General features: G+C 42.8%; 1 protein-coding gene across 2 annotated transcripts in view; it reads right to left on the bottom strand.

Annotated features, from left to right (window-relative positions):
* The window catches only part of PHYHIPL (phytanoyl-CoA 2-hydroxylase interacting protein like), a 132,847-nt gene that overhangs the window by 104,388 nt on the left and 994 nt on the right, over positions 1-27,465 (bottom strand). Inside the window, exon 2 of one of the 2 annotated variants that reach the window (XM_088059682.1) lies at positions 21,704-21,797. The exons of the other annotated variant lie outside the window; for it this stretch is intronic. Within the exon in view, the coding sequence (XP_087915808.1) occupies positions 21,704-21,728 (25 nt within the window). The 5' untranslated portion in view covers positions 21,729-21,797. The remainder of the gene's footprint in view (positions 1-21,703; positions 21,798-27,465) is intronic. 2 annotated transcript variants of the gene reach the window in all.

A 27,465-nucleotide genomic window follows, 5' to 3' on the forward strand; every position in this document is an offset into this window, starting at 1 on the left:
ACTGTGAGAAACGAACTTGTAAAAATTCGTAAAAATCTAAATAAATGTATATAACAATAATGATATAAAATATAAAGTACAGTATGACACACAAGCCCTTCCCAGATCTAGCCACGAATTCCCACTCAAAGGATAACGATCCTAGCCGGCGCCCATCAACAAAAGAATAGACAGGACGCGGCCCATCAAGCTGACAGAAAAAAAAAAACTCCTCAAACTGACAAGGACAGGCTCGGTGACCATCAACGGGGAAGAATAGGCAGGACACGAAACATCAAGCCAAAACGGAGAGGCACCCGACGAGATATTCATCACCGGACCCCGAACACCTCGCCTTGCGGGCTACCGTTGGGGAAGCCATCAAGTAAACAAAAGGAAAAATCCAGCCGAAATATCCATCGGCTCCAACCCGGATCCAGCCATCCCATCCGGATGGCCTGAACCACAAGAGCCACTCAGAATTTCTTTACATATGAGGAGACTCGGTCCGGACGTCCATTCGACTCTATTCTCCAATGCCAGGAAATCAATTCATACGACAATCAAGGACTGTTGATGAATGGTGCCTGCCTGGAATTTGGCCTCAAGGCTAAAAATCCCTATAAAAACCCCGGACAGTTTACCCTCCTGCGTGGATTTGGGAACACCTATACCTTTGAGTATAGACCCTTGTCCACCCAGCGCTGCGCTGTTTGTTTTATTGTGGTTTTCCCTCATTGTTTATTTTTTTATAGAAATTGTTTTATAATAAATTGTTTTTATTTAACCCAAATCTACCTTTGTATTTATAACAGGCTGCTCGGGATCTGGCGAAGGTGCGGCTTTCTGAGGTCGGGTCCCGAGCTTGGCTCCCCCAGGTTCGCCGGGGCCCCCAGCAGGTTGAGCGGGGGCGCCGCGGGATCGGTGGGCGTGACCCCGCCTCAGCCAGCGCTATGGCGGTGTAAGCCTGAGGTGGCCTTGGAGCCTTGCCAAAGGGCCGTCAGGGGTGCCGCGGACCTGGGGGGTGTAATCCCGCCTCGGCCCGCGCCCCAGCGGTGTAGGCCCGGGGCGGGGTTGGATCCCTGCCGGCAGGCTGTCAGTGGCGCTGTGGACCCGGGGGTTGTAACGCCGTCTCGGCCCGCACCCCGGCGGTGGAAGCCCGGGGCAGGGTCGCCTCTTCCACGTGCCCTCCCGGCACAGACCGAGGCGGGAGTGCTTGAACGGGGGGCGGCGCTGCCTCTGGGGGATGCCTCAGGGACGGTGCCGTGTCCCTGCTGCGACTGGGCCGTGCCATGCCCTGCGGTGGGGGCTGGGCCAGGCCCAGGCCCCACGCCGGCAGCCACGCACGCTGTTCCCCTGCAGGAGCAGCCGGCACCGCTTCTTGGACCTTTTGCCCCTGAGGAACCACTGTTAGGGGCGGTTCCGAGCGCTGCCCCCCCCGCGCCGAGAGCGGGCTGTGCTGAACTGCCTCCAGCCCCCCCCGCCTCAGGTTCCCAGGCATCACCCGAGCCTGCGGCTGGGGCCGGCCCTCCCCCGTCACCTCCTGCGGCTGTGGCAGACCAAGGTCCTGAGCTGTTTACCACTGGCTCCGGTGGTGCTGCCGCGGGGACGGAGCCAGTGGCCTTGACGGGCCAGGGGTTCCAGGCTGCTGGAGCCTCTTCGGCTGGCCTGTGGACCTTGTCCTCTTGTCAGATGACTGTGCAGCTGAGCGTATCAGGCATTCCATGTGCTTCCAAATGCTTTGATCCGGTGGGTGAGGCCATGAGTGCTCTTCTTGTGGCGTGGTTGAATGTCACTGCCCAAGGCATCATTGCTCACCTAGGGGACGTTGATTCGGATTTCCTGGGGTGCATTTCTGCCATGGGTTCCACACTCCTGCCTCCTGTTCCTATCCCTGCGGGACCTGGATTTGCTCACCTTGTGCCTTTTGAGTTTTATGTTTGCAGAGCTGAGAACCAGCTGCGGGGAGATGGTGGCTTCGGGTTCCCTGGACCTCCCTGGGTTCACGGACTGCTGTTTTGACAGTCAGGGACCATCCTGAACGGGTCTGCACCCGGTCCATCCTTGGTGAGATGCTGTCAGAGATTAGCTTCCGTGCGTTTTGACACTGGCATGGACATCACAATTGTCTGGTTTGCTGATGGGCCCCCAGAGTGACCCCTGGACCCAATGATGACACATTCAACACAAAGAAGAACTTGAGACTGACTCTTTGTTCAGCAGATTCTGTTTTCCTTTCTCATGATAGACTAGACACCCTCCGTGACTTGATGCAAGAACAGTTGGATCACAGTGATCTGAAGTTTCGACCAGTCCCTGGGACATTCCTGTTTTCTGTATCAAGAAGAAGTCTGGGAAATGGAGGTTGCTATAATACCTCCAGAAAGTTACTGCTATGATGAAAAAGCATGGTGATGTTGCAGGCTAGCATGCCTTCACCTGCCATGCTTCCTGCTGATTGGCCAGTCCTCATTGTGGATCTGCAGGATTGTTTTTGCAATTCCTTTGCATCTCGATGACAGACCGAAATTTGCCTTTTTGGTGCCAGCTATCATTAATGCTGAGCCCACACAGAGATATCAATGGAGATTTTGCCATAAGGCATGCAAAATTTGCCGGCATTTGCCAATGATATGGGGCTCTAGCCCTCTCTGGAGTTTGCGAGCAGTTTCCTGCTGCTCGCCTCTACAACCTCCCTGAAATTATTTGAGGGTCAAAAATAATTTTGGGACAAACAGTCCCGCATTTGGAGGTGCAATTGTTTTTTTTTGAATTCAGTGCAGACACTGCATGAATGATGTCCAAATATTAATGGACTTTCACATGGTTGTGTCCCTATATGGGACTGACCACGACAGAACTGTCTCCCTTGTTTGGTCTCTTAAAGGGGGACTCTGATTTTAAAGTCACCTCTGACACTGACCCACTGGCACAGTAGATGCTGGAGGAGGTTCTGCGAGCAGTTTCTGCTTCTCAAGTTTATTACATTAATCTTTCCATTGATGTCGCTGTTTTGTTTTTAGGTTTTGTTTTTTTTTTTAGAGTCATGAGGCTGGATCAGCCCAATTGATAGAATTACAGGCTGCTGTCATAGCATTTCATAAGTTTTCCCAGGCACTTTTCAATTTAGCCATGGATTCTGCCTCTGTGACCAAATTGAGAGCCATCCATAAACAGGTGTTGATGTTGGACATTAGTTTCATTTATTTTTTTGGGGTTTTGTTGTTTTTCTGGGTTTTTTTGTTTGTTTGTTGTTGTTTTTTTGTAATAACGAAAGGGTGAGATATCACCCTGAAATTACAGCCTTCTGATTGTATGGAGTATTGTATTTTTCTATTATTTATTTTTTTGATTGTTTATAATGTTGTTAGTTTCTTTGTTCATTTTTCTTTTTCTTTTCTTTTTGTTAAACCAAAAAGGGTGAGATGTTGCCCTGAAAACTCAGCTTCTGAGCTTGCTAACATAGTTTTCTAAGGACTTTCCCAGGACAGTAACTGTAAACATAGATATGTGTACATTCTTTTTGTTACACGTCTTGTGATGGACATCTCTCATGGCCAGTGCAGTGAGAAAGTGTTATCCTGACCATCCAATCCCTGGCCATGGTAAGAAGCCTATAAATCCTGGGAGGAAAAATAAACTCTGCTCTTTTTCTCCACCGCACCTCGACCTGTGTCCGCGTCATCTATTCGTATTCAGCGGTAACAACCACGTGACAATATAAATACCTGAAAACCTTCTAACAAGAAACAGTAAAAATAACTAGGTCAATAAAAACTACATCAAGTGAACAAAGCTGAATAAGCTTGCAAAGCCTGGAATTGAAGGTCACTCAGATCTGGGTTTTGAAAATTATAGATTTCCCATTTCCATAAATTTAATCCTATTTCAACTGGCTAGGTTATTTCTGGTAGCATGCTTTGAGTGTGCCAGACTTTCAGTCCATGGACCCAAGACACCTTTACAATCTTAGCTGCACCTTAGCAGGTTGCATAAGCTCTGTTCTGGCTGCAGAGATAACCCATAACATAATGGCAGCCCTCATCTGTTTTCTAAATATAGTTTAACTCTACTGAAGACTTAAGAACTTTCCTTACAGGAGTTAACATCACTTCAGTGCAGACTGGTGTAAAATATATATCTATACACATACACAGAGGTAAACACACTCAGTGTAGATGCATCTGACTGCATTAAAAAGATGTGCCCACTGGACTGTGAATAGCAAAATTAATTCTGCATGAAAAAGCTCTTATTTGTGTTTTTGATGACAAACCTCCCAGATAGATGGGAGAGGTATAATTAGCAGTCTGCTATTCCAACACCATTACACTCATGCCCCAAACAACCTTTCTCTTTATTCTTCCTCTAGCTTTCTATTATCCCAGGAAATGCAATTCCTGCCATCAGCGCAGCTTTACAAATGCCAAAGCCAGCCCTACAAAATCGGGGTTTATCCAGATGAAAGCAAGCAAAAAAATGCTTTCATATCCATTGCACAGCATGTCCATGGTATGGCCAGCACAAACCTGAGAGTGATGCAGGGACAGGGACAGGGAATGGAGTATACTGAATACAGCTACCCCATGACTGGGACTGATGGGCTGTGGAGATGCCCCAGGAGCTGCTCCCTTGCCTGGTGGGGACACAGAGCACACAGACTATGGCCAGCCCTGTAAACTCACTATTGCCCAGGGATATTGGTGTACCCCTGCCATCAACACATCTAAATCATCACGATTTTAGGGGGCTATTTTTTATTAAAAAAACCCACTCTTAACACCAAGAGTTTAGTTCATCCTCAACTGAGATTTACTGTGATTAGTGTCCACATGCTGCAATGTACAATTTGTCAAGACCTGTGAAATATAGAAGGGGATACCGTGTTTAACAAAAGTAACACTCCAAGTGTGTGGTTATTAATGACAAACAATACTGTTGCTGGGGGGTGTTTGTTTTTGAATGTAGCACGCTTTACACTTTGTAGCAGCAGGCATGATTTCTGTTAAGAATTATATTTGGTCCAGAATTAGAATAATTTATTCTAGAGCACACACAGGTTTATCTGAAATGTACATCTCTTTGGTTCTCTTCAGAGAGTGGCTATTTATCTCAGTTCATCTGCATAAGCCTCTTTAAATGAACCATTTCCAAGAAAGGCTAAAGTTTCATTCTGGTATTATCTGCAGGCTAATCTAAATAAAAGAAATACCAATCTTACTATGGAAAGAAAGAGACGGGATAGAGAGAGAAGTTGAGCACACTTCCCTTACAGAAAACAAAGATGGGCTTGTTCTTACAGTGCTTAGTTCTATCTTCATCTCAAACATTCAATCTCTTCACAGTGCTCTCTCCTCTTTAGTATCTCCTCACATCTATTTCTATCTACAGTCAGAAAAGCCCAGACTGAGACACAAGCAACTTACAGCCTCCAGGTAATGCAACCAGCCATTGTACACTGCTTGATGGAGCAGCAAAGGTTTTTTTATCCTGAATGGCTTTGGTTTTGTTTTTAAAATATCTTGTATGCTAATAACAGAATAAAGTAATAACCATGGACTTGTCAGCACATGGTCATGGAGTCCATTATTGAATAACCACACCACTCTGACAACACACTTCTTTCCCCAGTGGGGAAATTCTCAGGAATTGTCCAAATTCTCCATTTGCTGAGACCCTTAGGGCTCATGGCTTTGCACTGTAGAGGAACTGTGAGGTTTTCACTTAGGATGACAGAAGGAAATAATCAAATTGCTCTTTGGCAGCAGCAGAGCAGCACATCCAGCACCTTGTGGCTCTGTGAAGGGGAACTGGACCTGCTGTCCCTAATCAGCAAGACAGAAAAGCTGCTTTTATAGCAAGACTCTTTTTCTTTTGTACTTCTGCCCAAGCTGCTGCCAGCAGATACTGGCAAGGATTTCAGTAGCTGTTTTGAATCAGTGCCTGGAAAAGCACAGGCAGGTTGAACCTGAACATCCTCTGCAGCTCTGTGGAGCTGCACTGAGGTTTCAGCATATTCCTGGTCTAGCTCAGCCCACAGACAGAGCTGCACTTTCCCATGTGTGAGATATGGGAGCCTGAAGAATACATAAGCAGTGTGTGTGTATTCCCTGCCCAGTGCTGTCCTCCTTGTGCCTCTTTCGCAACTGCCACCATTGTGTACAGAGTTGTCCAAGTTTACTTCTCCTCTGCATCTGTGCAGTTGTTCAGATGTTCTCTGGAAAATGAGACAAACACAAACCAACGGTTTGTATTTCCCTTTCAGACTAAGACTCCATTTTCCTCACACCCTGAGGACTAGGACTGCTCTTTTACTTGGAGAAGCCAGGGCCAGGTTAATAACATAATTGCTGCAATTGAAAAGTGTCACTGACAGAGAAAGTACAAAACTTCACACCCTGAATACAATTTTCTCCTGAAAAAGTCCCTGTGGTGTGCTGTCCTCTCACAAAAGCAAATGTACTTTGACATTTTGCTGGCTGGGGGAAGCAGGGGATGGGGAGGTGGCAGTTTTTCAGTCCCAGCTCCTTCCTGCTCCACAAGAAAACAACTCAGTTCCTTCACCCCACTGACACTTTCTAAGGAGAACAGGGTGCAGGTGGGCAGGGGAAAAATCCTTTTTTACTATTTCATGCATCAGCACTGGGATTTTTCGTGTTTTGATCATGGAAGTGCCATATCTAGGATTGCAGGGCAGACTCAGTACCCATTTCCAAAGATGGAGTGAAAGCATGCAGTATGTCTTCCTTTTCCCATGCTGCCTGCATCCCCATCAGACACAGTTCTTTAGGGCTCCAGGCAATGGTTCCAATTGAAACAGTAATTGCAATGTATGCAGACTCACAGCAAGATTTATGGCAGCAGCAAAAGCTTTACATACTGACCGAGTGGTCACTCCTTCCTGGCAGCAGCAATAGGGGCTGCACATGAGCTGGAAGGCGACTAGAGGCTCCCTGCTCAAGTGCAGAACAGGGAAAAAACCAAAGGCAGAAGGAAAGAAAACCAAGTGGAAGATCAGAAGAAAAGCAGCAGCAGACTACAATCAGATGGGTGGCTGCCTGCATACGTGGTAATATTTTTTCCTAAAGCATTTCAGGAGCTCCTTCCCTAAAGCAGCACATCACGGGACTGGATGAGAGTTGCACAGAGGCAGACCCCAGGTGAGCAGTAGCCCCTCAGCCCAGGTGTGCAGCTCTGCACCTCCCTGTGTGACAGGCCCGGCTGTGTCACCGCAGAGCCCAGGGCTCCAGGCAGGAAGGGGCAGCCAGCAGCAGAGCCAGGTATGCATGGCCACACGGGCTGATGTGTGACACTGCCTTTGTGAACTGCTGCAAGACCAACTGCTTGGGAGCACAAGCATTAACAAAACTGTCATGAAACTTTCAACCCTACAAAATCCCATTCTCCTTCCATAGCTGTCTCATTTATTTTTTCACACCAAGTGTAATCTCAAATGGTGGTTTAAAGCCTCAGTTTCTCAAACCACGGGTACACCCACCAAATGGTGGTACACACACCATCTAAAACAGCAATCACTATTAGCTGCTGAGCATCCCTCAGTACTTAATAAGCCAAGTTAACAAAGGACAGGATTCTGAGTGTCATAGCTTCCTTAGCGAGTCAGCTAACAGTGACCTGCTTTTTTTTCCCCCCATAAATGAAGACTAAGATTAATTCCTCACTTCCCTGTACCTCCCCAGCTACTGCCTCCCTTCCTGTTCCTCTGCCCATGTTGAGAGTCAGCCTGAGAGATCAGTGCCAGTGGTTCAGATCTCTCAAATTCTTGCAAGCCAAAGCAAAATATTTTTCTTCATGTTGTATTTTATATGTGGAATAAGTAGCTTTTGTGGTTATTAAATGCTCCCATGATGTGCTGACATTTAACTACTCCTTCAAGCTCTTTATTTACATTTTTCGTTTGACATTATCCCTAAATTCTTCTAATGAATTGTGCAGTTTTGTAGTAAACTGAGAAGTAAATCATAAAACAGCTGGTTTTACAAAATGGGCTTCAAAGAACCCACAGGGGGAGGACAACATTACTAAAAAAAAAATAAAAATAGGCAGTTCTGCAGCTTTGCGCTGAGCACTCACTGTCTATTTTCTCCTGTTTCTCTTAGACTTTTAACCTTTGCCAGAGGCTCATGTGCTTGAAGGTTGTATGTTGCACACGTGGCTGCTGAGCACACCCAGCCCTCCATCCCACCTACTACCCAACATTTGCAAGTACTGTTTCCTTGCCTGTTTCCCAAAGTGTGCATGGCAGGTATTTCCTCATGTAGTCAGAGGCTGTGCAGCCAACTTCTCTGTAGGCTCAGTAAGAATGAACAAACTTGGTTGCAGGAGACAGAGGAAGTGTCTGCAGCATTGTGGAAACCTGTACACAGCCCAGGAACTGCTGAGTCTGGCCCAGCACACACCTGGAGCAACTTCAGCTCCTTCCAAACACATCTCAGTAGTCACCCAGATGATGCAAAACAAACTAGTTGAGAAGTTCAGGTACTTTGATGATGCAAAAACACTTGGTAGAGATAATTAATACACTCTTTTGTGCAAGGAAACCACTGAAGCTTTGTATTCCCACTGCAAGAATCAAGTGGAACAAGTTCTCAGTTTGCAAATCACCTTACACTGAACCGCCAAGATAATTTCTGAGTTTAATAGCAGGGTTAGGATGCAGCACAGCGTGCTCAGCTGCCTGTGCAAGCTGCCTCACTTTGACACCCTTCAACTGGGGGTGTGCCATAGGGAACCAGGTACAAAAAGGACAACTATTTTGATCACAAAAGCAAAGAAATCACAGGACACAGAAATATCTGTCAGAAAATTCCACTAGTAGCTAATCTGCAAGAATTTAGGTTACCTATTATGACCATCATATGACCTGGAAGACAAAGTATAAAGTCCCTATGGAATATTCAAAATGGGAATGCAATGTTCTCTTCCAAGAGCACCAAGACACATGCTTTGTCCTTAGGTAGGTGAAAAGTCATGAGGAGGTGGCAGATTTTGGGAGACATGAAAATCTGACTGCCTCTGAGTTGTGCCATACAATATCATTGTCATATTGGCCAGATTATAGAGCATCTCTGTTCAGCCTGCAGCTGTGTATATTACTGATGTAATTGAAGACCAAGCCAGAAAGATGAAAAAAAGAAGAAAAAGAGAGCAAGAGTGAGAAAACAACACGTTTTAGTTTTGGCCTACAACACTTGGGATATTTTATATCAGAACAAGTGGGCATTTGTCTGGGGTTGGTCTGCATAGACACATCACCAGAGATGCATTTATTATTTATCCAAGCCCTGGGCCTAGAAAAAGCAAAAGGTTTATGTAATCCCCCAGTTGGGATTTCTAGATCTTCATTTAGACATTTTCTGTACCAGCTTCCCATGCAGACAGCCAGCTCAATTAGAGAGAGAGGGGGCAGAAAGGATTTATTTGCCAGAGTGGGTACCATTAAGTGCATGACTTTGAGCTGCTCTTGTGTAGCTGAACTGTAATTTTCCCCAAAGTGGGGATGGGAAGAGCTCTAACTACCTACTGCTGGAAGGAAACTACAGGTATTACCTCTGTCAATACAAAGCTGTCCAAGACCAAGCAGCTCAGCTCTTAGTGGGAAAAGAGAAAATAAGTGATGCTTCTGTCCACCCAATGTAGCCACCCCTGGCATGGAGGGGGCATAGAAAGGCTGTCCCAGGTGAGGCATCCCCTCCCCTTCCTTTTCACTATGAAGGGACAATCACAAGTCCTGCATTCAAAATTAGTAGTGAAATTACATAGTCTCAACCTATGTAATTTCTAAGTGTAAACCTATGTTTACACTTGGGTACCTCACTCTTGTTTCTGGACACAAACACTCTGTAGAACTGCATGGAATAGGATCGATAATTCCAAGTGGTGATGCACCTCAGGCACTTCCCACAGCCTAAACTTTGGCCTTCTCATGATGCTTGCCCTGATGAAGCAAGGCTGAGGAGATGAACACACACATTGTATATAGTAAGAGTTTGAGAGCAGTAGTCTTTGTTGTTAGGAACGGTCCTATGCAGCAACATAATATTTTGTACTTAGCTTTGTAAATATTGGCTCACAGGAATTCAACTATATCTCAGTAGTTAAAAGCCTTTTTCTAATAACATTGGCTATGAAAGAGTGGGTGGCCAAATGATGCTCACATTGTGTATCAAAGGTCAAAGAAGCAAATCATCTTTAATTTAATATGTAAATTGCACAAACTCTCTTGATGTAAAGAAATTTGAAAGCAAAGATGAGAATTTGGTAAGTGATTTCAGAAATAAAATGAGATACATCTGCCCTTTAATTAATTATTTTCAATTAGAGAGCTCTCAAAAGCAACAGGGTTTTCCCAACTGGCTTGGGAATTTCAGATGAAACAACTGGAAGAAGACAAGAAATTTACACTTGCAGACTGAATATAATTTGGGCTTTGAAGGAACATTTCTGTTTACTACAAATCTATCCATTTTCAGTTTTCAGATAGTGACAGGCAACACACTACAGCATACCAGCTATTTATTTTCTGATTTTACAATCCTTATGGTTCCCTCCACTAGGCATGTAAAAATCCCACAAAACCAAAGTCTGTCAGACCAGGCAGGGAAACAGTAAAACTGACTTTCCACAATGCATTGTGAAATGCAATGAACAAATGGAAAAGCAGGTGGTAAATTTTCTTAATTTGTTTCATCTGTTTTTGGTGTTTCTCAGAAAGCATTAGGTAGGCATTTGCTAATAACTGTGTGTGTTGCAGGAGATGGCCCTCCATTGAAAATCAGAGCTCGGACAGAGAGCTCTGGGAAGCCCTTGAAGGACTGAAGGAATTGTCAGTCACATATTTGTGCCTCTGAAGCATTCAGTCCGTAAAGCCAGCCTGTGTGAGCCGTATTACCCAAAGGATGGGCAATTCTCTCCTATCTATCCCGCTGAGGTATGGATCCTGTATATGGAGCATGTGGTCTGCAGCTTTTTCCTTTAGCCCTTGGTTGCAAAAGGATGCTGGGAAGCAGCAGCAAAGCTCAGTGCTAGGTCCTGTGTTGGCCAATGGTTGGCCATAAATAGATCAAGATAACAGACACCTAATTGGTTCTTGACAAAGAGCATAAACTACAAGCTAAGGCTGTAACAACAACACTTCTATTACATTTCAATCCAGGGAATGCTGGATTGTGATTATGTCTCACCTCCTTGATTTCCCTGTGCTGGCTCACTGATGAATTTTTAAAACCTAATTTTGATGCAGTATCTTTGGACCTCAGCTTCATCAAACATGATGGAGATCTGAGAGATGTCATCTGCCTCTGTGAAAAAGGGCATTTGTTTTTCAGGATACAGAGTAACCCCCACTTGACTGGAAAAAATTTGAAGTGCAGAAAACACCCTGTGCACGTCACCCAGTGTGAAAGACAGTTTGAAGGTACGAAAATGCTTTTCAGTGCCATCACTGCAATGAGTCTGGAAGCAGTCTGGCTTCCTGGGATACCAGACCAGTGCTCAGTTTTGCAGCCTGCTGCAAAAGCCTTTGAGATCCAGCCCTCTCCTGCAGTGCTACTACCACAAACAGCATCTCCACTCATACCACAGTCACCCCTCCAGCACAACAGATCGAAATCAGAAACTACTCTAAGAGATCAAAGCAGGGGATACTGATCTTCATCTACCTTTCCTCCACACCAGCACTTGGTATAAGAGATTTGGCAGTGAGTCCTGCCATGCCATATTATTGTACGTCAAGAGAGAAAGAGTCAATATACTCTGGAATATTTTTGATCATGACATCAAGGCAGATGCCCTGGAGAATGTTTGCCTGTTCCTCCTGTCACTGAAATGTTCTGAGAAAGTGCATTTATGCCATTTGAAACCAGCTCACAGACTGGTGTGGAGGGGGGAGAGGCTCTGTGTGTGCATGCACAAAGAAACATTCTCTGCCTCAATATATTTAAGATGCAAATAATCCTACTTGTATCCTGTATAAGCAACCTGCAAAAGCAGATAACTTAATGATCTAGCACAGAAAAGACTGGCTGCTACTTGGGCATCTTGGCTCCCCTGAGCACACACTGCCCTGTTGCTCCTCTACCAGGACTCATTCAATTTATGAAGAGCCTGGCCTAAGGTTTCCCTTGTGGAAGCATCTCTATAAATCAAAACCAAAAAACTTCCACAAATCATCCTTCATCAAGCACATTGTTGACATATATCAGAGACTTCTTCTCACCAAAGTCACAGATGTAAAGGAGTCTGTAAAATTTCCTCAGTTAGTCAGTGTAGACTCCTAGTGCCAAATCTGGTTAAATATAAGATGCCTTCCTTAACAGCAAACCCAAATCACCCACACAATGATTGTACCTGCTGCTCACATGCATTTTCTTTCCTTAATGTCTGACTTTCAGACTTCAATCTAAAGATGTAATTTCTCTAATAAAGAACTTGCAGAATAAGCACACAAGTGCTGCCAAAATACTTGGCTCTCTGGTTACTTAGTGGTGATATTTGAAAGAATATAAACTTATCCATATTTTTGGCTAAGCTATTTACAGCAGCTCCAAGTGCCAAAAAGATGTAGGTGTGCTTGTTTAAACACATTCCTGAGGCTTCCTTCAGAACTGACATTGTTTTTTGGTAATCAAGCTTTCACAAAAGCACTCATCAGTTGTGACAAGATCCATCATGGTCAGTGCACTGAGGAGGAAACCCCAGCCCCATGTAGACTCCGTGCCCCACAGAGCCTGGCAGGGAGAGGTGGGAAAAGAGAACTGCATGGACTGGGTCATGGCAGTGTGAAGGTAACTTCTCGTGGTATGGCTCATTTCCCTGCCTGCACAGGTAGAGGTCCATGTTTTCATAGCTGCTTTCATACTGCAATAGGTGCTCTGCTTTAAATATCTTCCCCAAAATAGTACAGCAATACCTTTAGAGAAATAAAGCTGCTTTCCAAAGTTATACTGTCTGTAGAAAGTCTGAAAAACTTTACATACCTGAGCAGAAGACACATTTTCTCTGGAAGCAGCACTAGGCAGAGAAGGTTGTTATTGAATTACTGTAGCACCGAGTCAAACCAGTGTTGCATTCCTGTCACACCCTGCAGCGAGGCAAGTCAGTCCTGTGACCCGCACTCTATTTTTTTAGCTGCATCTTTAGGTAGCATTGCCATGTTACCAATCACCTTGTGGTCTTACAGCTTTTAGTAATCCAAAATAGACTATAACCAGTCTTATAACTCTCTTACAAGAAAAAAGGTTCATTATGTCCTAGAAATTTTTACTTAAATCAGAATGCTCTAATGGTTGAATACTGATACTCATCACATTTGAGGCAAGATTTTTAATAATTAACTTTGAAACATTACTGTGCCGACTAAATCTTCTCAAGTTTTTCCCATTAATAACTCTGCCCCATAACCAGTTGTCTCCAACCTGCAGGACTGTCAGGCTCAGTATCACCATACAGGTGCCACTTTTGCCATTCTGTTCAGAAATGCTTTCATCATGAAAAAGTCAGAGGCCTAGCAGCTGCAAAGTACTGAAAGCAAGAGAAGAACCTGAGCCCAAGTTTTCTCATGTTTCTTGGACCTGCCTTGGACCTGATGTGAGCTCTTAGATGCCCAGATGGTTTCCTGGCCTCAGGAGCTCCCTGTTCAGAAATTTGTTGAAATATTTATGCCCTCTCCCTGTTTCCCACGTGAAGCAGTGGGCTTGGCAGTGGGGCAGGCACCTGCTGGCCCTGATCCCCAGAAACCTTTCAAAGGAGGAGACATCTTTAAAGGTCAGCTTTGCAAATTATTTACCCAAAAGCACCTGGGGCCACAGCACAGCTCAGCAGGGCCTGACTCCCTGCAGGGGAGATGTAGTGGTGTTGCTGAAGAGAGGGGCAAAGCCTTGAGTCATCACCACACACCTCTTGCAGATAACAGGCTTGATATGCTTCATTACATCAAAAGCTTCAGGCTAGCTGCCAGGATCCATTTTACAACCCAAAAATGCAAATGCAATTTCCCCATCTAGTGGTCCAGCAGAGTAAAAAAGCCACTTTTTCTCCTGCAGCTGATGGAGGAGTAGCATCTGGCAGGGACATCACTCAGCTGAGTGCTCATTCACCCACAGCTCTGCCCATCCCAACAGCAAAAAAAAAAAGCAGCAGAAAAACAGAGAGAAACCCTACAGCAGGCTGCAGACCTCCTTAAAAAACCCCAAACAACAAAAATTTAAAGAACAAAGTAAACCAGCAAAATATGCTCTAAAGGATGTGTAAAGAAGTGTATTTCTTAGGCTGATGCAGGACTTACTCCAGTGCATTTTAAAATAATCAGGAAACTGGTCTGACAAAATATCAGAATTACCTTGGAAATTTTGACAAGCCATTAGCTGTGACAGCGAGAAAACTGTTTCCCAGAGCTGAAATTCTCATTCACCGGGTGTAGAGTCTGACAGCCAGTGTTACTGGAGTAACACACAGAAATAATAAACTAAATCCCTTTGGTGAGGCACCTTTCAGATGCTGTGAATTACAGGTTTACATGGGCCATTCACTGCCATGATTCTTCTCACAGGATTTAAAGCAATGCAAGATGGTAGGCCAGGCACTGCTGCCCCTTCTCTCCTCCTTCACTGCCAGCTGGAATTCTCAGAGGTTTTTGAGGAACGAAGGATGGGGCAAGAGCAAGAGCAATCCCAACTGAAGGTGCTGCGGGGGCAGCAGTGCCCAGATACTTCTCTTACTTCTCCAACAACCACAAAGATAGAGGGTGGTAAAGGCCACTCTCATGTGCTTCCCAACACATTCCCTCAATGAAGGGCAGACACTGACTTTTGGCACTGTTGTGGAAGCAAAATACTTCCCTCATGGCACAGCCCCACACAATGAGACCCCAGCCCTGGCTCCTGCTTGTTTCTAGCCACTCACCTTTTCCCTGTGTCTGGTCCTCACAGCAGGAAACTGAACCCCATGCTGGAGAAGTGCCATCGCTTTCCAGTCTAACCCCTAGCCACACTCCATTCCCATTGCTTTCCACTTTGCGTAATTACCCAAACACAATTGGAGATGACTACTCTGTGACATTAATGATTAAAGGATCTTATGGCCAAGAGAATTTAGTATCACAAGCAATACAACCAAACTCCCTTGAGGACAAAACTGGACTGCATCAGTGCCCAAACCATTCCCAGCACTATGCAGGACTTCTGTCTTGTTCAGTATTTTTTTGGAAAGAATAGTCAGGGAGGTATTATTGCTTGGCCCATCATAATTCATAAACTTCCTCCTCTCTGTCATTTTACATCAGCAGCAGAGAAATGGTCTCTTATTCCCCATTTTTTTTTATGGATTTTCCATAGAGAAAATTCAGTGCATGAACGAATGAGATACACCCACTTCTGTTATATAAAATATCCACTTTTAAACACATTTCAACTTATCTGCTCCATGCAGTTTATATGTGGTGCTTGGTCTGCTCACGAAAAAAAAAACAACATAGCTTAATAGAAAATGAGATATTCCCATAAAAATCAGATTTCATTTTAAGAGAGAAAGTCTATCTAAAAATCACAAGAGAAAAGGAAAGGAAATAAATTGGCCAAATGGATCCTGTCTATTCAGAGCTTTTATTTGGGGCCTTTCTTGACCACTCGCTTCAATGTAACAGACAGAATTCCTTCATATCCACCTTCCATTCAAACAGAATGTTCAAATGTTCCTGGCCACAGTCGGGAAATAGTTTTATTCTTCAACAAGTCATGCAAAATATTTTGCTGGCAACATTAACAAGGGAAAATCCCCTAGGGGTGATCTGGTCTGCACTGCCCAGGGAGAGAAGCTGCTTCTAGCCTGTGACTTCAGATGATTCTGGGCTTGGAGAATGTGAAACACACGTGAGAGATCAGAAGTAGGGAGCAATGGGCATCAAAGAGAAGAAATTTCCCTGGCTAGCACATGCTCCCCTAAGCTGATCCTTACCCCCATAATCAGCAGTGCTCATTCCTCACAGGGAGGACTTGGAAAGAAAGAAAGGGAGCACTGCCAGTTAGCTGAAGGGAAGAGCACAGCTAAATCGACATCCATTTTGTTGTAGCTGTAAAGAGGACAAGACAAGCCTTTTCAGGTTTTATTACTACTGGAAGCAGCAGAGGTTGGGAACTTGGGAGCACAAGGATTTGGTGCAAACTTCAAGTACAGGAAGGTAATGATGGGATTTGGGGTGGGGCAAGGTTGTTGGTTTTTGGTTTGGCTTTATTTCAGAAAATGTAATTGCAAATACACCACAGAAAAGAAGTTAAAAGTTCATTCATATCCAAGGGAGACAGCACAGCAGTGTGAAAAATCCAAGGCCAGTCAAAGCAGCACCTGTAAAGCACAGGGTGCTGGGAGCCCCATCATTTGCCAGGCTGCAAAGTGTCTTGAGAAAAGGGAGATTTCTTTCCATTTAGCTTTTAGAGACTCACAGATTCTCTATACAATTCCCAGCATTCTCGATATTCACCATCTATCTCACAAACAGGAGGTGAAACTTCTGGGAAGAGATGTTCCTCTGCGACTGGTCTGACAACACAAATCACATCAGGTGGTTTGTACATTGCTGGTACAAGGCAGCTCTGAGTTCCTCACAGTGTTTTCTTGTTTGAGTGCTAACAGGCAGATGAAGTTTTGTATGATGCTTTTCTAGAAAGTGCTGTCAGTGGGCCATCACCTTACGCCTCTGAAACCGCCAGGATCTCATTGCTTTCCCCTAAAGAAGGAGTCTCTTTCCTCCTTCCCCTAAGCTGATGAAGAATTTTTTCTCAAACACGCAGTTGGATTAAGAAGACCCAAACCACTCTCTCCACAGAACATAAACAACTTAGAGAGCAGCCTGAAAGCTTTCCCACACTGAGGTTGTCACCTTCTCCCCTCCCTGTTGGAGGATTGCTCTGAAACCAGGACAGTAATTCAGTTTTCTGGCTCTCTCCCTTTTTACTCCTTCACTTAGTGTTAACAAAACACAACTGTGCGCCAAACACAGCACAATGTCTGTGGAGAGGAAATGCATCTGGGACAGACAGAATCAGGAGCTGCAGCTCATTTCCCACAGGCCACATCAGAGAGCAACACTCCCTCTGGGCCACCGAGCCTGGCCAAACCACGGCTGCAGGCACAGGGAAGAATATCCCAGTGGCTGGGTTGTGGAGGTGATGCCACGAAAACTTCATGTGACCTACAAACACTGACAAGAGCTGCCAGTAAGCAGGCAAGGGAGAAAAAGACTGTACACAGTAAAGACCGACATACCAGATGAAGCCCTGCCCACAACACCACGGGTTAGCCACAGACTGATGATGCTCATGTTGGGCAGCATCGTCCAGCCCCAGATCAAGCACTTGTGCCTCCTGGCCTCTATGTTTGTTTTTCAGCTTGTCCTCAAAGAAGCTTAGCAGTCACTCAGTGCAGTGGAGTGCAGAGACAACTTTCTCTCAAGAGCCAAAATGTCAAGAAGACACAAGAAAGCCTGGTTGGAGTTTTTTTGCAACAGGAAGGAGGTTGTTACAGCAGTAATTTACTGTGGTAGGTTTTGCAGCATGATTGCAACATATCATTACAACAGTTTTATCCTTTTCCATTTGGCATACACTGGTTCCTCCCCCTGCTCTCACAGAGCACAAGCCAACATGGCTGCATTTCAAATGGTTTCAAAGTCTGCCAGTAAAAATATATAAAAAAAACCCCAACAACTGAAAATTCTCACAATTGCATTAGCTTACTCAAAACTAATACATACTTATATACACACAAGTAAGTAAAAAATATACACGGGTCAGCCAACTTGGAAGGGTGGTGCCATGAAATAGTCGGGTTGGTCTCTGTGAGTAGATAAAACAAACAAAAGATAGGTTGAGTAGGAACCTGAAATAAGATGGGCCGTGCAGGCCTCCAGGCAGACAAACTTGCGCTTAGTTGATAGCCTGCTGCCTCAAATGCTTTAGGTACTTTCCAGGCACAAAGAGAAACCACACGCCCTATTTGTGAGACTTCAGTGCACTACAGACCATGGAGTCAGAAGTCACAGGCCACAGGAACAACAGAGAATCAATATTCTATTGGTACCAGGGAGATAAATCATTCAAGAAATAAAATACTTATTGTGATGTTTTCCCCAGGATGATCTCTGCTTGTCCTGCAGAGCAACACAATGGTAGGAGAGTTCTTCATTAGGAGCCTTTCTTGGAGAGGCTAAAATGAGTATTTCAGTTGCTGAAGTGGATCCCTCTCCTGGCTTGGAAAAATAGGGATCTTCCCAACAGGGTTACACACCCATCACCTACAAGAGCCTCTGTTGTTTTTACAACCAGTGGGTGGGGAAAGGCATTTTCTTCTCTTGCTATGTTTTCTGGTGACAGTAATGGGGCAATTTTGGGGCATACCCCAGGTGGAGGAAGGCGCTTGAAAGTCTGAATTCTCCTATTTGATCCCATTTAAGATCTTCAGATTTGGTAACTATTTTAAAGCAAGGCATTACATTACGACTTCCCATCTAAGTGACAGGGAAAGAGAGAGTTGATATTAGCTCAGATTAGCTCTCACTTAATGGAAGATAGCCCTGAGATATTTTCAGAAGATGGAAAAAATAGGACAATATATTAGTTTCTTAATTGAAAGAAAATAAATTGCTACAAGGTACATAGCTTACTCTTCTGGGGAACTGTCTGTAATTCAACCAAACCAATGTAGTTCTCACTCAGGGAAGGAACTCCATTTTAAAAAATATTAAATTAAATATTTGTGACAGTTGCAACAATTCCACAACTTAGGTCTAAGGAATTATCAATTAATGTACAGTGATTAGGCTGTATTTGTATTCTAGATGTCAAACTTTGCCTGACTCCAGTGCAATCAAGAAACACTCATTTTTAAAATGTATTATGTACAAGTGGATTCACAGTTGTACCAGACTTTGAGGGGATGGCAGTGGGAAGAAGAGAGGAATAGAGAAACAGCCACTAATCTTTCTTCCACTTAAATAATTGTTTATGATTTCAGCGGTGGTGCATAAGTAATGATGAGGAATGAAAGAATTTGTATTTTCTCATTAAACAATGTAAAACTTTGAAAAAATATTTTCATTAAAAATGGACTTCAATATCTTGTCATAACAATAAGCCTATTCTCTTAAAGCTCAGCTATACTTTCTGAGAAAAAAAAAGATAGTCTTCTTAATCCTAAGTGACTACTTCAAATGAAACAATAAATGACATTTCTTTCCATTCTTCTGCATATATTATCAGCAAAAAATTAAAGCAACTCCAGTGAAAAACCATCTGAGGGTTTTTAAAATGTGGATCAGTTCAGCACAGAACAGCACATGCATCTGCGTGGTCAACAGAGTGAATGAATTTGCAGGAAACAAATCTACAGAATGAGTAACTGATCAGTAAGAAAGAAAAACTTGCATGTTGTGTAATATTTCTATATGAAATGCATTTAAACAGGAGTCCTTCTATATGCAGGTAGACCCTTTGTTCAATCATGAAAAGCTGTTTTACTGTTCATTTTGATGATTAAATTTCATAAGGCAAACAATCTACTCCCTCATTCTTTCTGTACTGCAGTGGGCCCCACTTCATGGGCACCTGGTCAGCTGCACTTGGGCACAAATCCCAAAAGAAGTTCCTTGAGAAGAGAGATTTCACCCACCCAGCACTCAGGTTAGCAAAACTGAACTTGTATGGAGGGGTAGGAAGGTGTGTCTGTGCCTGTAATTATCCAGAAAAGGAAGATGGAGATTTACCATGGTTTGATTATTTTCCTATACAATTCTCAATTTGTTGAATGCTATTGCAGAAGATTTTCTTGCTTCGGCCCTGTTTAAGAATCCAAACATAATTTAAATATTCATGTCCATATTACAACACTGCAAAACCAATTTTTTTTCTAAATAAATAAATTAAGTCACAAAGGAAGTGTCAAGAGGTTTTTATACCACAAGGTCCTTTTCTGATTATTGAAGAAAACTTTGTTTTAAGCATTGTGTAGTCAATCTCTGAATGAAACTTCTTAAAGAACTAATCCTTCAGAAATTAAACTTTTATGAAATCCACTTATTGCTCTTGTTAAATAACTCTTTCAGGTGTAATTCTCAAATTGAATGCAAGGCTATTAATATCAAGAGAAAACTGAGCAAACAGAAGTAGCTGTGAATATCTACTGTGGATAACCAGTGTGTGTATAAAACAAAATGATAAATTCTTTTAAGAAAATCTACAAATACCAACAAGTTTGCAAACTAGAGATCAGCTCAAGTGTATAAAATCTTTACCAGTGCTGCATCTCCATTGAAATAACTTGTGTAAATCCCTGATGTAGAGGAAGTGAAGGTTTCTAACACTAAGAAAATTATATGCAAGCAGATTAAAAGAAAATACCAACAGAAAGCTTTTGAGAAAATTCAGAGCAAAACCTTTACATTAGAAACTAGGCTGAAACCAAACCAAGCCAATTCCAATTTTAAAATAGGAATCCATACACTTTCAAATGTCAGAGGATTAAGTTGAGGGATGGAAGATACGCTTCATTTACTTTACATGATAGCATTAATAACACCATTTACTTGGAACAACAGACATTTTATAAGGAAAACCCTACCTGGTGGTCATCAGGGAAGAAAATAGCATTGGATATTATCATTAGTGGCACTGAGCAGACATTTTCAAATAAGTTTCCATAATGACCAACTCCTTCCTAAAAAGGCAATAGTTCATTTGGAGCCCATCGCTGGGTTAACATGGCTGGAGCTGTTCCCTACGACTATTGAACTTAAAATTCAATTTCTATCAATACAAAGTCCTTGCCCTTTTCTTATACAGCTGCTCAGAGTTGAAAGAATCATAGTCCTAGTACTCTGAATAATCCTGACTAACAGTTGCTTGAACTGTCCCAAATGACTTGACACCTTCAGCAAAAAAAAAAAAAAAAAGCCAAAACAGAATAATCGTATCCTACAAAAGCTTATTATCTATACAAACATATGTTGAAGTCCTTACAGATACTTTCCACATCCAAAGATACTATATGAAGTAAGTTTTGTTCTTGATGACACCACCTTAAAAAAACTTCGGAGGTTTACCCTTTCATGATGTGAGCTGCCATGCCTGTATGATTTGTGTCTTTTTACTACAGCATTCCACTTCCACCAAACTTTTGATGCAACTTTTTTTTCTATATTCTGACTTAAACTGGGCATTTATTTTCATGCCCTTTTTTTGTTTGTATGTGCAGTATTTGTTTCTTGTCTGGTTTTATGTGCTGTGATTAACAGGGGATATTTACTTGTAATAGAATTTGCTATTCCCTCACAAATTTGCTATATTCTAGCATTTTAAATCCTGGGATTACAGATTACAGATATTTCAACTTGTGATGTGTCAGATTTCTAAATTATTCCATGCACAATGGCTTTTCCAGTCTGAAAAAGAAATGCATCTAAGCCTTGGAGAGGTATAATGCCAGCAGAATAACTACAGCCAACCAGGCTTGGTTGAGGTGAAGCCCATCTTTCTTGCAAACAGTTACTCCAAATGCTGTCCCACTTCCTAGGAGACCTCAACTCTGCATCCTAGTGCTACCTTTTCAACTCTGTATCCCCCTTTACTGCCTAGCCTTGGCTCAGCAGTTGGTCACACCCTGAGTGCCTCAGTGAGAGCACCCTCGACATTAGGGTGCAGCTCTCAGCATAACTCACCACCGGCCTTTCTCTCTCCCTCCATCTCAGCAGCACAACTGTCACAGACAGAGATGGAAACACAATCAAATGCTTGGATGTCTTCATAGGAGAGCTAAAAAAAAAAAAAAAAAAGAGTGAGGCCTCTGATCTAGGAAACTGCTGGCATAGGAAGCAGCAGAGAAAGAAATTGATGTGGAATGTTGTTCAGCAGAAAATCATTATTTTTAAGGAGTCTAAGGGCCACCCTTCCCTGCTTAGTAGGCTCCTTGGCAGAGTTATGTCTGTAAGGGAGGAGAAAAACTGGTTCTTTGGCAACTTGGAATTAAAATTTCCAAAGTCTCCCATGAAAAGTGGATTTTCAACAGATGATGTGGCAACTTCAGATCTGAGCATGAAATGTTAATTGAAAACAAGGTCAAGGTGACTCATGTCTTTTACAATAAAAAACCATATGTTCATTAAATATTAAATGAAAATATTGGCAAATAAGCTTGAATCTAATTTTTAAGAAACTGGAATAGTTACAGACTAAGAAATGAATTGAAGATAACTTAATGTTTATGGATTTCAGTAAGAAATCTGATACACTGCTGTTTGAGATCCTGAGGGAAACCATTAATTAAGTTGTCTTGCTCTGAAGCGCAGTTAAATTGATACAAAGCAGACTACGGAGCTTCAGAAAAAAAAAATAGTATTATCATAAGCCAGAGTCCTCCTAGCATCTATTAGAGCTTTGACAGAGCAAGCATAGGTCCTTCAGACTCTGCATAAAGGAACTGAAAAGCCAGGTTGGGAGAAGCTTCCATTTTCAAATAGACACGGTGCGAAATACCCAAGGAGCTGCTGAAAATGAAAGACCTCGAGATGGCAGAGCTAATGAAGCAAGGTTTGTGTGGGACATTGCCTGCACTACGGTGTCTAGGAAACGGAATCTGGCTGGAACTCTGTCAATCTTCAAAAATAGCGACAGCAAAGACAATCTGGCTGTGAAACCAGAGAGCAAATTACACAGCAGTGCACTGGGGAGGCTATAGCCAAGTAACTCAGAAACTGAGCAGCTACAGTTGCCTTATTTTAAGGATTTCTGTGTCCACAGTCACCAGCTAATGTTGCTGATATTTCCTGCTTCATATATGCAAGATCCAACACCTTCCCTAGCACATGCGTACATATCTCTGACAAACAGATCTCTGAGTCTGAGCCCACACAGCTGTCATTGACCTCGCAGTCAGTTCTCAGGCTGCCAATACTCAGCTGTCTGTCAAAAACACTCAGCAGCCAAAAGGCAAATAATTGAAGAATAAATGGGTGAACTCAGCTATTAGTACCAGCCCCAAACATCTGGAGACTGGTTTATTGCTGAACTACAGCTGAGTCTGTGCCTGAGCTGGGTACAGATTGGAAGTCCATGAAAACAGGTTTTCCTATCAAAGTTGCAGAATATTTGTTTTGCAGTCACAGCAGAAAGAGAAGGTGGGAAAAATATTTTCATAATTTTTGGACTTTATTCTCTATCTAGAAGAAAATGGGGAAATACAGAAACAGATAAATGGGAAATGAAGACTATGTTTGCCCCTCCCAATTTCAAACTATTTTCTATGGTTATGAAAAAGGCTTATGCTGGCCTAAACTCTATTTGAGCTTTAGGGCTTTACCATACATTTAACATAAAATTTCTCCTGGGTGAAGAAGTTCTACAATTCTGCTCTTGATGATGGATTTTGTGTTCCCAGGCTATGCTCCAAAGCCTTTGACACCAATTCACAATGCATTGGCGGCATGGTAGGAACTGCAGACCCTATTGAGCCGCCTATTGGACTTTCCATCCTATCTGGATGAATCCTTTGCTGGAAACCACCAGTCTGGAGCACTGCAGCCCTTGCCTCCCAAACAGAGCAGTGTTCCACAGAGTCCAAAGCCACTGAGAACTTTGGCGTAGTTTCCACATTTCAGGGAAAGAGCCTGTCTGTAAAGGGCAGCACATCAGCTGACTGGGCTGCAAAACTTCCTAGATTCCCACAGCTGCCTGAGGAGACAATCACAAAAGCCAAGTTCACCCTCCTGGGAGGGTTTTCCCCAAAAGCTCCACCAGTGAGGAGGAGGAAGGCAAAGCAACAGACTCCCTGTCTCCCTCCACACCAGGGCCATGGCAGTCACCAGCAAACAACTCCCTCCACTGAGAGAATTGTACCTTGGCAAACTTGGCTTTGATGACAAGATTAATTTCACTCGTCTCTCTCCATGTTTAAATACTGTATGGAAACCTTTAGAGTGTTCCAAACTTATTATTAACAATATACTTCTAATGGATTTTCATAAGAACTGAGAAAAAATTGCTATTAAGAGATCTGTAAATAGCTTATTACTTATCCTTGGGATATAATTAATTCCTAGTGCATGCAGAAACATGGGGTCCAACATATGGGGGAAACTGCATGAAAACCAAATAGATCAGAAATAATTTTTTTGTGCATGAAAATGTTTGTAAAATATTCACACAGGTTTTTTTGTGTAGTTATTTTTCCTTTTCATTTTTGCAAGACAAAGACAATTTAAATTATTCAGAATATTTCAAGGAAAGCAAAATGCACTAAAGAGACTAATACCAAAGTCCTGATGAAACATAGTATTTTTCACTCTCAGCTCTATTATTAATGGAAATAAAACTCTCCTGGCTGATAATACGGGAATTTGTTCCATCCTTGACATAGTTTCTGGAAGTGCAGCAAGTATTCCTCAAAGGCCAACATATTTTCATTGTTAACAGTAAATGTTTTCAGAAGTTGTAAGATTAACACATTACTGCAGTGCATAATTCACAAAAATCTCAAGTTAAAAAAATCTCAGGCTTCAGATTTGCTCTGAGACTTCACGAACACCACTACGCTTGTTCTGAGCAACTGCACTCAGTCCTGGACCACAGTTCAAAGTGACAGACAAAGTGACAGATCCAGTGACAAAGTTATAAGTGCTACCACATCAGATGTAGGGGTTCCAAAGCATATTTGCTCTTTAAGCAAATAAATTTAGTTGCTAGTAAATTCCTGTGTGCTCAGGAGCTGCTGCTGCTGCTCAGGCCTAAGGTGGAAAGCTCAGCAAGTGCACCTGCAGCAAGTGCAGCTCCAAAAAAATCACCACTGAGGTATGTGTTCCTTACATCCTTATTCTATTGGTGAAAAGAACTGTTAGAATTTTCTGTGCCTTTACATGCCCTCAAATGTTTAAAACGGTTGTGCAAGGAACAAGAAGTCACAATTAATCAAACTGCTATTTATCTAAGAGGCTCAGATTGAAAGGCAAACACAAATATTTTGATGATATTGCTCCTCAGGAAAAAAATCTGCTTAGTAAGAGTCCACGCCCAGCTTATGAAGTGACACTTGATGCAGATTTTAAGCAGAGAAAAGGTTTTATGTGCCCAAATTCCCAAGTTTTGTTTCACTTACGTTTCAAAACAATATATGTTTGCATGCATGTCCGTTTGAAAAGTCTCAATTAAAAAAGCCAAAAAACAAACCAGCCCTCACAGTTCTGCAATGTCTGTTAGTTCAAAATAATTTTGTAAATAGCGGTAACATACTCAATTGCTGAAATATCATATCAATAGTTTAGTCAAGCTGTCGTCCTCCAAGCACGTACTGGCCAAACAGTTTGGGAATGAACATCAGGAAGCTCAAACTGAGATGAAGAGAAAAAAACCTTCAAACCTAAATTCTTGAATTTACTGAGGGTGGTTTATTTTCATTTTTGGGATTTGTTTGGATGGAGTTTTTAAAATAGAAAACCTTTGTTAGCTTATTAAATGCACTGATTTATTACATTAAATTTTATTCATTTGCCTTTTTATGATAAGGATGATAAAGCAATGGAAATTTAGGCTTGGATGATAAAACCCTCTTATCTTTTATCACCAATGTCTTCTAAAATAAGGGAGTTCATTACTATGGAGACAAATCCCACTTGTTCCTGGGAATTAAGTGTCTACATGGCCTGAAAGCTGTCTAGCAAATTTCACACCTAATCAGAAGAACTGAGAACAGATTTATTATTTTTTTTAATTTCCTGCTTTACAGAGAAAAAAAATATGCCAAACTAACCTTATATCCATTAGTTTCACACTTTATCTCATCTATTTTCAGGTGACTTCACTTTGTCAGAAGGCCTCCAGGAAGGTGTGGAAAAGAGTGGTATAAGTGGTATATGAGATATATTAAAAATATATGAGACGGAGGTCTTTTTATAAACACGCATGTTTCCTGGAACTTGGAAATTTGCCTTTTATTACATGGGCACCTTGAATTGTTGCAATAGGGATTTAAGTACATATTTAACTTTTGCTCAAAGGACTTGAATAAACGCTTGAATTGGTCCCAGATTTTAATCTTCCTTCAACCAGTAAATGCTGGTAGGGGATCTGTTGCACCACAGGATTTAAAGAGCACTGGAGTATTTGCCCCTCTCCCAGTTGAACCATCATTGTGTGGGCCCTGGCAGCCTCTGTGATTTAACAAAACACCCATGTCCTGTAACCAAAACTGTCCTGCACTTCTGCAACATATCAGCTTGGAACGCATGTGGGAAGGGGATAAGAAAAGAAGAACAGCAGGGAAAGTATTTTCCCTTTGATTTTCGGAACATCTCATCCTAAGACCACAACCTTGCACTTTCTGGTAACACGAAAGCCGCCGTCAAGCTCTTGCCTGCACTTCTGTCATTTGCTCTAAGCTAAATAGTCTGCAGGCTATGGCCCTTGCTGCTGGACTATCAGTGACCCATAACTTACATTTACAGTCCTAGGATGCAACTGGAGTTGAGAACATTTCAGAGAGCTCAGAGGACTGAGCTCTCAGATTTTCTCCACTCTGAGTCAGTTCAAATCCCTCACTGATGTTGTGCTCTATGTATGTCAATAGGCTGCAAAACCAGTGCTGAAATACTGACTTTCATGTCCAGATGTAGATCAAATGCTTTGCCAAGCTGTGCTTATCTCCAACACAAATGTGGACAGCAGAAGCACAGAGTACTGTAGCCCGAGCACTAGTCCTAGCTGCAAGGGTCCTGGCCCCATTAGAAATTATTCAGGCAGACAAATATTGGAAGTGCAACTGCAGTTTTAGATAGATGGGATTCAAAGACCAAAGGAGAACAGACCTTTGCATACCCAAGATAGTAGGGTCAGGGTCTTTGAAAACAACCTGCTCTATGATGTGCCATTCAATTCTGCTTTATCTTTATTTAGGTGCTGAACAAACGCAGCCACTATTGAGTACTGAGAAGCTTAATTTTTTGGAGTAGATTGAGAAATGGTAAAAGTTTTCTCAGATTCCAGAAACTCCAAGTTTCTGCAGTTAGAGGTCAAGAGAGCCCAACTGATAAATTCAAGGTCATGTTTTTATCAGCTCCTCAATGGGTGCTGCCTTTCCCCTCTCACATCAGCCCTCTCCCCTTGTGCTTTTCCCTCTGGCATGAAGGGGACACAGATGTGCAGCTCTGCAGGGCAGGCACCCAGCTGTCCACTGGGGCTGGGCTGGCCCTGCAAACACAACACCTTCACACCCTTTGTGATGCTATCAGAAATCAATACCACGCTGTGCCTGCAGCCTTTTGATGGAAAAATAATTTAAAACCAAAGAAAATCAATAGTCTAACAGAACCTGGACAGTCCTGGTCTGCTGAAAATTAGGGGCAGAGAGAAAAGCTCAAGCACAAGTGAGCCACAGTAGAAAATTTACATTTTTGCACTAAGTAAAGCAGCAGGTGGACTCAGAAAGAAGCCCTGC

The sequence above is a fragment of the Pseudopodoces humilis genome, chromosome 9 (genome assembly GCF_049639895.1).
Source record: "Pseudopodoces humilis isolate 2021_Gansu_Grassland_sample_001 chromosome 9, ASM4963989v1, whole genome shotgun sequence".
NCBI classification, from domain to species: domain Eukaryota; kingdom Metazoa; phylum Chordata; class Aves; order Passeriformes; family Paridae; genus Pseudopodoces; species Pseudopodoces humilis.